We start from the raw sequence: 11,996 nt of genomic DNA, 5'->3' as shown, positions 1-11,996 counted from the left end.
TAGCTCTCGGTCCAGGCTGGTACCAGCTCCAGCTCTGCTTGGGCCTGGAGGTGGAAGAGGTGCTGTAAGTCACACTTCAGAGAAATCATGTCATGAGCATTTCTGGGGTCTGTACAGGACAGGGGCTGTCCTGAGCTCTCTGCAGAGAATCCCTTTCCTAGCCCAGTAGCTCTGCAGTCTGTTGATATAACCTAGCAAATACTGTGGTGCGCGGAAATCTGTTCTCCCTTAAGGCAGCTTTTCCTTTCTCCTCTCTCCCTACCCTTCTTTTGGGTTATTTTATAAGGCAAATCCAGAGGGCCCCTGGCATTTCAAATGAATGAAATGTGCACTCTTTTTCTCTTTCCGCCTTTGCAACGTGCTCAGTGTTGTGCAAAGGATGCAGTATTAACTTCTGACACCAGAACTGTGGTAGCAAATTGCCAGCTGTGCTGTTTTTATTCCCAACCCCACCCAAAGAGATTTTAGTCCTAGTGCTGGAAATGGAAAGAGACTGTTTGAAGGCTTGGCTGTTCCTGTGTCTTTTTTATGAAGAGAAAAGCTCCCCACATTGTGTTTAGAGGACAGGACATTATCAGGTACTGTCTGCATCTCCATGTTCTCAAGCTATAGATGTGTGTTTATGATGGCCAGTGGTCACAAATTCATTGGAAACCCAAACTTCTTTTTTAAGGAGAACTGTCTGGTTTTTACCTAGCTCTGGTCAGTCATCCATCTGCTGTAACAGGGGGACTGAGATTTGATCTTGTCACTAAAATTTCAAGGGATGAATCGACAGCCTTGAATTTATATTTCCTTTTTTTTTTTTATTTTGTTTTGTTTGGGGCTTTGTTTTGGTTTGGGGGTTTGGGATTTTTTTTGTTTTGTTTTGGTTTTGGTCTTTTTAATTATTTTTTTAGCAGTAACTAAAGTAATTTAACAAAAATAAAATCAGAAAGTAGCCTCTTGACGTTGTGTACTCAGTAGTCCTGTCCCTGCCTGTAACAGATTTCACTGATGTATTTTTTAATACAGAAAACTATGTGAAAAGTAAAACCTGCCCCTGATTCTGTCTGATCAAAGCCCATCTGTGTCTGTGATTTCTGATCAAATCCTGCTTTTCTCCACTTGCACTTCCCAGGGGGAGTGCCAGTGCTCTCCCCGAGGCTCAGGGATGCTCCTGCCACTGGGGTTTGTGTTCTGTGTGCCCCAGCCTGGCCCCTCCCCATAGCTGCAGCAAAGAGTGAGACAGCAAGCACTGCCTTTTGGGTTGGGATGGCTGATGGAATGGTTCAGGGAAAATCAAATCCCTCTGGAAAGATCAGTGTGTAGCTCTGAGGGGAGAAGGGAAGCCTGAGCTGTGCCTGCTGCACACAGATGTGCCCAGAACCTCAGTGTCAGGAGGAGAGGGGAGTGATCCAGGAAATTCTGCATTTCCTGGACATCCCCATCCTGAATGTGCCCTCTCTGGAAGTGTTCAAAGCCAGGCTGGATGAGGTCTTGAGCAACCTGGACTCTAGTGGGAGGTGTCTCTGCACATGGCAGGGGGGTTGGAAGTGGATGATCTTTAAAGCCCTTTCCAACCCAAACCATCTGTGATTCCCCTGCAAGAATGCAGCTGCCTCTGCCTGCTCCTCCCCTGACTACCTGGGAATAAGCAGGGCAGCAGTCAGGAGAAGCTGTTGGGTGGGCATTGTCTAAAAATAAAACCACATCCAAATTTTCCCTTAATAGAGGTTAACAGAAAGAGCCCCCCAGAGTACCAGGCTGTGTTTGTGTCACCTGAGGAGTCTGCTCATTCTTCTTTCTCTGCAGATCCTCACTCTTGTCTGTGGACACTTTCACATGATTTTTTTTTTTTTCCAGGTACTTGGAATGAGGGATATTTACCTTTGCTCTTCCCTCAACAAGTGAACTTAAATCACTTTGAACTTGACTGGCTGAAAGCAACGTTGTTGAACATTGTGCTAACTTCTTTTACTTGGTGTCCCTGAGAGGGGAAAGGTTTCAGTGCAGTTCAGGGGCAGTAATTAGCAAACTCAAGTCGTTTCAGTTTCAGTTTCTCTGGTCAGATCCCTCCTGTGTGGAGACTCTTAGTCAGCAGGTGTGGGGGGGTGTGCCAGACCTTGTCACGTATCTCCTGCTGAAGTTATGCTGATTTACAGGATGGATTATCTTGAAGGATTAAAGTTACTGATGGGTCATGCCCCCAGGATCAGAGTTCAGCACCAGCACACTGAGAAACACACCTCAGTCGATTGCTGACCCTGCAACGCTGCTTAGTACTTGAAATGTTCAGGAGAAAAATCCTGCTGTAGTCTCAGTGGGAAGAGAGGCAAAACCAAGATGAGTGTGAGAAAGAAAAGCAGCAGCTGGTGCTTCCTGCTAGCAGGTGTTCAGTAACTTCTCTTTTGGGTTTTGCTTTATGAGGAAACTTTCAGATGTGCCAGAAAGGACAGGTAACAGCAGAGTGGGTGGTGGCAGAGGAGCCAGGCAGGGTGCTAGGAAGGGCTTTGGGCAGGTGAGTGATTGCACACATCAAGGAACTCATGTCTTGAAGTATCTAGGCTCTCTCTTTTCACATTCAAAGCATCTCAGTTGGGATGCTCTTAAGAAAAATTAGTCAAGGTGGGTCACAGATGGGACCAGCCTAGAGAGAACCTGCATTCAAAAGCATCACAGTGCCTGTGCCTGGTGTGCCAGCTCCTGGCACATGGCAAACCTGCAACAGCCTTTTGGGTCTTTGTTTTCATCTAGAGGTGCTGAGCTGCTGGCAGCAGTGCTAGCTCTGGGGCAGGGAGAGCTGCAGAGTTGTAGGATGGTTTTTAGAACCACAGAGGCTCCAAGTCACTCCCAACATCTTGGATTCTTCCAGTCACACAACTTAAACTTCCATCAGACATAACACCCACCAAGCAAAAGGTTTTTCAGCAGAGTCTTTATTAAGGACAGATGGGAGAGGAAGAGGGAATTTAGTACAATGCAAGTGTCAGGCCAAAACAAAGCATCAAGCAGCACATCTCAGAATGCATTTCAAGTGCACAACCTTAATGAACACAGGTCAGGTCCAGCTTCCCTGGGGGTCAGGCTCTTGGACTGAGGTAGCTGTGGCCTGTGGGTCACAGCTGACCAGAGACACACCAACACACAGCACTCCTAGGGTCTTGGCTTTACAAGTCTTGGCCTTTTTACTCTCTTTTTCTACATATTTATATAACACCACAAGCCAGAACCACGTGGAAAGGTCCTTTGGACCAGCTGGGAGCCAGGCAGCTCCCAGAGAAGGGTGTAGGTGATGGCATTGGACTTTGTCCCCAATTAAGCCACTGACAGTAGACAGCCCAGGGTGCAGGGTACACATCACATCACTACTGTTGTGTCAGTGAAGCCTCATGGTTGATCCCTTGCCAATCTGTACCTCGGGTGTACCCAGCTGTAAATTGGCCAAGCCTTTTCCTACCTCGTTTGGGCATTATGAGGCTAAATTCTGTAGGATGCTTTGCAGCCCTCCTGATGAAAGGTGCTATATAACTGCAAAGTGTTACTTCAAAAGATTTAAATAGGTCACCAGTGCATCATAACCTATATTAAAAAAAAAAAAAAAAGACTTTTTCTTATATGAGAATTTATAGAGTTCAATGTATGGTATTCATAAGTGAATTATTGAGACCCCAAAAATAGTTTTTGTTTGAATCGTATCTGTATCCTGGAAAAGTGATTAAAAAACCTTTAACCTTAATCAGTAGTGAGTGCATCCTCATTTCCTGCACCATGTAGCAATCTGAAGTTCAAAAAGCATTATCTCACAGATTTTTAAGGGAGTCTTCATGGGCTTCCCAGCTCCTGCAGCGCTGCCTGGCAGAAACCTGGGACTCAGGAACCTTCTTGGTTCTGCTCAGGTTCATCAGCTGGACTTGGCCACTTCTTGGGCTTCTTGGCTCCTGCAAAGACAGAAAGGAGAGTGATGCCCCTGGAGCATTGATGCTGCCTGCTGAGGGATGAGAAACTTGAGGCTCAGGAACCTTGTTGGTTTTGATTGGATTTGTCATCTGGAGGTTTAGGTGATGATGCTGCACTGACAGCACGACCGACAGCATCACCGACAACCCCACCGACTGACCCCAGGGTGGATGCCAGCCCAATTTTGGTAGCAACAGAGAAACCTGCAGCTCCTGCAAAGATAGAAAGGGGAGTGATGCCCCTGGAGCATTGGTACCCCAGAAGCATCAACACTGGCTCCTGAGGGACTGAGCACAAGGATTTCTCTGGACTGTGCCAGGGAGCTGGCTGGGGAGCAGGCACCCCTGTGGGGATGAGCCCAGCACAGCTCAGCTCCCTGCCCTCCCTACTCACCCACTGACTGCAGGACAGACACCAGACTGCCAGCAGCCACTCCTCCACCATTGGCTATGGCAGCTGCAGACATCATCTTGGCAGCGATGGAGCCAGCGGCAATGCCAGATCCCGTAAATCCCAGTGCAAAGATGCCCGCTGGGATGCCAACCAGTGCCACTCCTGCCAGCAGCACACCATGATGTTAGGGTGGTCTCTGTGACCCACATCTCCCCCTGCCACCAGAACACCAGACCCAGCCTCCCAGCAGGGTCAGAGGTGTCAGAGCAGGGAGTGAGGGCTGTGGGGTGCAGCATGGGGAGCCCCATGCTGGGGTGGGGGGAAGAGCAGAGGTGTGCAGGGCTGCAGCAGCAGCAGGTGCAGACATGATGCCAGGCACAGCCCAGGGCTGCCCCTCCCTCAAAACACCACCCAAAGTCTCCCTGACACTCCCTCCCCCTCCAGCCCAGCCAGGTCTCCACTGCCATCCTGGGGATGGCACCAGGCAGTGAACCCTCTGCTCATCCTACACCAGACTCACCCACTCCAACAGCAGCTCCCAAGGCCACACGTTTGGCTCTACTCATTCCTAGGAAGGAAAAGGGCAGGCAGGAAGGATTCACTCAGGCAAGGCCAGGCACCTAGTGCCAGCTTAGGTGGTGGCCAGCAGCAGCTGCCCCAGCCCCATGGTGTCCTTGGCTTCAGCCACCCCCAGCCCCTGCAGCCCTGATGGGAGGGGTTCTGCTGCTGCTGGCCAGGAGGAGAGGGCAGAAAGGGAGCACCCCAGGGTGCCCACTGCCCTGCTTGCCTGCCCATCACAACCACCTGACGTTTCTTGCCTTCCCACTCACCTTGTTGCCCACCATGTGTCCCACCTCCTGAATCACCATGTGGCTTATCTTTCTCCTTCTCATGCTGCTCATCTTCCTCCTCCTCATGCTGCTCATCTTCCTCCTCATGCTGCTGCTTGTCTTCCTGCTTGCTCTGCTGCCTGTCCAGACTACTAGGCAGTGCTGACTCAGACAAGACATCACAGCAGTAGGGACCTCTCCTCCCAAGGAAGGGGAGGTGCACCCACCCCAGCCCCAGCAGGGAGCTCTTATTTCCTGGGGGAGTACCCAAAGAGGACCCCCCTGAGAAGGGGCACCCTGAGGAGGAACAACCTGAGGAGAAGCAACATGAGAAGGAACACCCCAAGGAGGAGCATCCCAAGGAGGAACACCATCAGGCTGCTCACCAGCCGACCTTCTCTCTGCCAGGCCAGCACTGCCAGCAGGGCTGCATCACACACCCCAAAGCAGGTGGAACCCTGAGGGGCCCTGCTCCCATGGCCATCCCAGTCCCTCTCCATGCTGCTGGTACCACCCACAAAGGCCAAAACAGGAGGTGCACCGTGGTGACCCCATGGGCACCCTGCAACCTGGGGCCAGGAGCAGTCACCACCATCAGCTTACCCATGCTGGGCTGGAACTGAGGACAGCCACTGGAGCAGGGTCTGCTCTGAGCCTGGTCCTTCAGAGAGCAAAAAGAAGAGATTCTTATGCCAAGGGTTCTGTAGGTGTTGAGTGGAACCAGTGGGGCCTCAATCTCCCCCTGCCAGGATGCCCTCCTGCCACCCTACCCTGCCCCCTAACTCCCTGCAGCCCAGCAGGGTCAGCTGCTCCACACTTCGGTCCCTCCCTTCAAAGGGGTGCCCGTCCCCAACACCCACGCTGGCACCCCCAACACCCCATGCTGAGACCCCCAACACCCTGTGCCACCAACCTGTCTGTTTGCTGCCAACCAAGAGCTCAGGTCCCTCGGAGCGCACCAGGTCCTGGTGGCAGTAGCCTCGGACCGCAGATCGGCAGCTTTCCCGGAAATCACTTTTTTGCTTTCATTGGTCCATGGTTCAGGTCGGAATTTAACCCTCGGTGTGTCGGTTCTGCTGGAGCCAGACCTCCTGCTGCCCCCTCCCATCAGCCCCATTCAGAGCATCACCACACGGAGGCAGAGGGCTGCATTTGGCAGTGCCCACCCAGAGCATCCCCACATGGAGCAGGAGGCGGAGGGCTGCTGCGGTGGCTTGAAATCTCCTCCCCCCATTAAACACCACCAGACTAGCTCAGCTTGCAAGCAAATGAGGCTCTATTTGACAAGCAAAAACTACAATCTACAGTGGAATGCAATGACTATGTACAAACATGCACTATTTACAACGTGTACAGATACGTACAATGAACAGAAACAGCACAACCCCCCCCTGAAAGGAGACCAGGAGACTGCTTCCCTGTCTCTTATCCCCCCCCTCCCTTTTTTTTTGGTCCAAAAGAAAGAGAGAAGAGAAGCAGAGATATTGTTATAACTTAGGCAAGGTCAGTGTGCAGGTGTGTTACCTCCAAAGCAAAGCCAGAAGAGAAGAGCAGAGCAGAAACCCCCGTGCTGGAACACTGCAGAGGGAACACTGAACTTTTGTTCTGAGAGCTGAAGCTTAAAGGTTTCTCTCTCTCTTTCCAATGGAGGTGTTTAGGATAATCATTATTTTTCTTTCTTACAGCCAGTTCTGATTCATTTACATCCTTTTACTTTTCTGCTCGAACTCTGTGAAAAGAAATAGCCTTAAAACCACCACAGCTGTGTTTGAGCATCTTTTATTTCAGGGGTCAGATACAGCAGGGGGGAGAGGGGGAGGGGGCCAGATGTCACAGGAGAGATGCAGCAGGTCCCAGGCAGGATCCCTCTTTGGGGGTCATGGCAGACATCACTGAGGGTCGCAGTGGAGATCCAGGGAGTCACTGCTACTCAAATTGAACCTCAAAACACATCTTAAATTTGAAGCCTCCTGACCCTGAGGAAGAGGAGAACAAATCAGACTAAATTCCCCATTCTCTGGGGGAGCATCCTGAGGAAGAGCACCCCAAGGAGGAGCAAAGAGAAGAAACACCTGAAGAGCAGCATTTCAAGGAGGAACAACACCCTGAGGAGGAGCACCCCACGGAGGAGCACCATCAGGTTGCTCACCATCAGACATCCCTGCAGCCAGGCCAGCTCAGCTAGCAGGGCTGCACTGAACACCCCGAAATGGGTGGAACCCAAGGGTCCCTGCTCCCCTGACCACCCTCTCCATGCTGCTGGTACCACTGGGTGACATCAAAACGGGGGATGCACTGCAGTGACCCCATGGGCACCAGGCCAAGAGCACTCACCAGACTTCGTCGTGTTCTGTTTACCCGAACTGTTCATGAACAGCAAGCACAGGGCTGTTGTCACCAAAATCACACCTGCACCCAAGAGCAGCAGTGGTGACATCCCAAAGGCACAGGTGAGTAGCCAGGAAGAAAACCCCACAGCCCCAGCTGGCATCTCAGTCACACAAGTCCCCCACCCTCAACACTTGGCTGCATGCAGGCAGAGCTCTGGGACAGCCCAAAGCAGAGCAGGTGGTCCCGGGGCAACCCCCCCACACCAGCTGGGTCCTGCACATGGGATTCCCGGGACAGGGGCAGGGGCAGTGTTCAGGGGAGGGGGCAGCAACCCACGGGAAGGGGTCTGTGTGTGCAAAGCCCCAGACAGTGATTTATTCCCTTGTGCCATCAGCCACCCCATGTCAGCCAGGGCCTTACCCACGACCAAAAGTGCTCCGACGACTAAGAAAGCAACTGTGCCAAAGGAGAGATGGAGGGAGGTTAGACACTGGGCAAGAGCAGGGCTCAGACACTGCCCTCAAGCTGGGCAAGCACTGCCAGGACTGTTCCACACTCTGCCCTCAACCCCACACCCCTCCTGCCCACTGCAGCAGCCTGGGCCCCTTCCCAGCACCATCCCAGTCCCTCACAGCAGCAGCTCCGGGGCTCTAACCTTTACCATGATGCCAGGAAGTGAATCCCTGATGGCACAGCCCTGAGCTCCATGGTCATCCCTGGCCCCATCTGACAAGAACCCTGAGCCCCCTCTGCCTTCCCTCAAAAGCAGCAGGAGCTTTGCCCTGCTGCCCCCTGTGCCCTGCACTGCCCTGCTGCAGGGCCCCGGACCCCATCAGCTTACCCATGCTGGGCTGCAATGAGAGCAGCTGCTGGAGCAAGAGCTGTGCAGGGGCTGCTCTGAGCCTGGTCCTTCAGGGAGCAAGAACAAGAGTTCCTTATGCCAAGGGTGCTGTGTGCAGTGAGCTGGGACCGTGGGGACTTGATCTCCTGCACAGGCACCAGCACCCAACCCCCTCCCACCCCATCCTACCCCCCCCAGCACCTCCCAGCCACCCCACAACAGTTCAGACCCCCTTGACCCTGTGGCTCTTGCCAGCCCAGCAGGCAGGTGAGCAATCCCCCTGCTTTTGCCCCCAGCACCCATGTTGGGACCCCAACAAACATCCTGCCCCACCAACCTTTCTTCCTGCTGTGAAGCAAGAGCTCAGTGCTGCTGGAATGCTGCAGACTGGACTCTGGAAGAGGACACTGGGAATGGTATCACATCAGGGACAGTATGCAGGGGAGTGGCATCAACTCAGCAGATTTCTCAGAAACTCTTTTGCTTTCATTTTCCTTCACCTCTTGGTCACCTTGGTGCTGACCTTTGGTGTGCCTGGTTCTGCTCACAGCAGGAAGGTGCTGTGCAGTGGGGCTGGGGCTCTTCCCATCCCTGGGGTTTTAGGTGTCAGGACTCACCCAGGGGGGGAAGTCCTCTCAACCCTGCATCCCTGGTTGGTACAGAGACTGTGGTGGGGTCCCCATGTGCAGTGGGACTGACACAGAGCTCCTAACAAACCCACCCACAGCCCTGGCAGGGGCTCAGTGCTGCGGGGGCAGAGGGGGCAGGATGGGCAATGCTGACAGGCTGGGGCTCTTCCTGCAGCCCCAGGAATCCTGAGGTGCTTCCCGGGCCCCAACTGCACACTGATCACCACAGCACCAATCCTGACAACCACCACCATGGTACCACAGCTTGCAAAGCACTTTTATTGCTTTTGATGCATTTATGCCTCAAGCAGGTTCAGAGCTCTTCAGAGAGTGGCCAAGTCACTGTAGGGGCTGTGGGGACTTCCCAGCTCCTGCATGCAGGCAGAGCTCTGGAACAGCCCAGAGCAGTCTTGCAGAAACCTGGGCTCAGGAACTTTCTTGGCTTCACTTGGGTTCACCATCTGGAGTTATCTACTTCTTCAGCTACTTTCTCCTTGCAAAGACAGATGCTTGATGACCCAAGAGCATTGGTGCTGCCTGCTGAGACTGAGCACAGGGCAGGGACAGCCAAGGACTTCTCTGGACCAACGCTGCCAACCAATGCACAGAACCCCACACTCCCCTGCAATGGTGAGCCCAGCCCAGCTGAGCTCCCTGCCCTTCCCACTCACCCACCTGCTTCAGCAGAGCTGTGCCCTCGACGATGCTGGCACTCATGGCAGCCAATGACTGCTGCTTACGGTGACTTCACCAACACCCAGTGCACCAGTGACCAACAGGACAACAACAAGTACCACTCCTGCCACCAGGACACCCAGTACTGCCAGCAGGACAACATTATGTTAGGGTGGTCTCTGTGACGCCCCCCCATCTGCCCCTGCCACCAGAGCACTGGATCCAACCTCCCAGCAGGGCCAGAGGCATTGGCGTGGCTAATGAGGGCTGTGGGAAGCAGCATGGAGCACCCCATGCTGGGGGGGAAAAGCAGAGGTGTGCAGGGCTGCAGCAGCAGACACGATGGCAGCCACAGCCCAGAGCTGCACCCTCCCTCACAGCACCACCCAAAGCCCCCATGGAACTTGCAGCCCACCCCCACCTTTTCCAGGTCCCCACTGCTCGTCTGGGCAGACATCAGGCATCCAATACCAGACTCTCACCTGCTCCAACAGCAGCTCCAATGACTCCTGCTACGACTTTCCCATTCTTAAGAGAGGAGACATGTGGGCAGGCAGGAGGGGCAGCAGGAGCACTGGCACAAGAGTTAACACAAGAGCCAGCAGAAGACCAGGCAGGCGAGCTGGAATCAGAGATGGCAGAAGAGCTGACTAGAGAGCTGGGAGCAAAGCTGCCACGAGAGCTGGCAGCAGAGCTTCCCTCAGGTGAGGCCAAGCACCTGGTGCCAGGCAGGTCGAGGGCAGTGGGGCTGGCAGCAGCTCCCCCATGCCCTGCATCTTGTCTACGTCGAGAGAGGAGAGAAGAGCCACATCCAGGGTGCTCACTGCCCACGGCTGCCCTACCTGCCTGCCTCCTCATTCTACCTGCCTGCCACCTCCTCATTCTACCTGCCCACTGCTTCTTATCTTCCTGTAGGTCCTGCTGCTCCTCTTCCTCCTCACTATCCTGCTGATCATCTTTTCTGCCACGCTTCTTGTCCTGCTGCTTGCCCTGCCTCCCACGCTGTGCAGGCTCATTCCAGGCAGACCTCACATCACGGTGGGGTCCTGCTGGCTCTGAGAAGTGGAAGTCCTCCTGAGAGCTGTGTCCCATCCGGGTTGCCCTTCTTGCATATAGGGCAACACCAACACCAACTGTGCAAAGGAGATGGAGGGTGCTCAGTCACAGGGCGATGGCAGGGCTCAGCTGCTGCCCTCACTCTGGGCAGCCCTGCCAGGGCTGCTCCACCCCCTGCCCACACTCCCAGACCCTTCCTGCCTGCTGTGCCCAGGCAGCCAAACCCTCAGCCCCAGCTGGCATCTCAGTCACACGAGTCCCCCACCCTCAGCACTTGGCTGCATGCAGGCAGAGCTCTGGGACAACCCAAAGCAGAGCAGGAGGTCCCAGGGCAAGCCCTCCCCAGCCAGGTCCTGCACATGGGCTTCCTGGGACAGGGCCAGGGGCAGTGTTTAGGGCAGGGGGCAGCACCCTCTAGAAGCATGAAGCCCCAGACAGTGATTTATTTCCCTGTGCCATCAGCCACCCCCATGCCAGCCTTGGCCTTACCACAGATTACCACAAATGCTCCAATGAGATGGGCAACAGGAACTGTGCCAAAGGAAAGAGGGAGGACAGTCAGACACAGGGCAAGAACAGGGCTCAGATGCTGCCCTCGTTCTGGGCATCCCTTCTCCTCAACCCCACACCCTAACCCAAGCTGCTCACTGCAGCAGCCTGGGCCCCTTCCCAGCACCATCCCAGCCCCTCACAGCAGCAGCTCTGTGGCTCCTGCCTTCTCCAAGCTGCCAGGAAGTGAATCCCTGATGGCACAGTCCTGAGCCCCACCCCACAAGAACCCTGAGCCCCCTCTGCCTTCCCTCAAAAGCAGCAGGAGCTTTGCCCTGTGCCCAGGGGCCACTGCCCCCTGTGCCCTGCACTGCCCTGCTGCAGGGCCCCGGACCCCATCAGCTTACCCATGCTGGGCTGCAATGAGAGCAGCTGCTGGAGCAAGAGCTGTGCAGGGGCTGCTCTGAGCCTGGTCCTTCAGGGAGCAAGAACAAGAGTTCCTTATGCCAAGGGTGCTGTGTGCAGTGAGCTGGGACCGTGGGGACTTGATCTCCTGCACAGGCACCAGCACCCAACCCCCTCCCACCCCATCCTACCCCCCCCCAGCACCTCCCATGCACCCCACAACAGTTCAGACCCCCTTGACCCTGTGGCTCTTGCCAGCCCAGCAGGCAAGTGAGCAATCCCCCTGCTTTTGCCCCCAGCACCCATGTTGGGACCCCAACAAACATCCTGCCCCACCAACCTTTCTTCCTGCTGTGAAGCAAGAGCTCAGTGCTGCTGGAATGCTGCAGACTGGACTCTGAGAGAGGA

General features: G+C 54.5%; 1 protein-coding gene across 1 annotated transcript; it reads right to left on the bottom strand.

The window, feature by feature from the left end:
• Positions 1-3,852: 3,852 nt before the first annotated feature.
• On the bottom strand, positions 3,853-11,613 carry IFI27L2 (interferon alpha inducible protein 27 like 2). The gene is made up of 6 exons (XM_054395190.1): positions 11,591-11,613; positions 11,184-11,225; positions 10,463-10,771; positions 4,333-4,494; positions 4,002-4,151; positions 3,853-3,920 (listed from the first exon to the last, which is right to left on the bottom strand). The coding sequence occupies exons 1-6, from the start codon at positions 11,592-11,594 to the stop codon at positions 3,853-3,855; spliced, it is 735 nt and encodes a 244-aa protein (XP_054251165.1). The 5' UTR covers positions 11,595-11,613.
• Positions 11,614-11,996: the final 383 nt, after the last annotated feature.

This window comes from Indicator indicator, chromosome 33 (genome assembly GCF_027791375.1).
Source record: "Indicator indicator isolate 239-I01 chromosome 33, UM_Iind_1.1, whole genome shotgun sequence".
Lineage (NCBI taxonomy): Eukaryota > Metazoa > Chordata > Aves > Piciformes > Indicatoridae > Indicator > Indicator indicator.
Note: the sequence above shows the minus strand (reverse complement) of the source record. Positions and strands in the feature narration are given on the sequence as shown.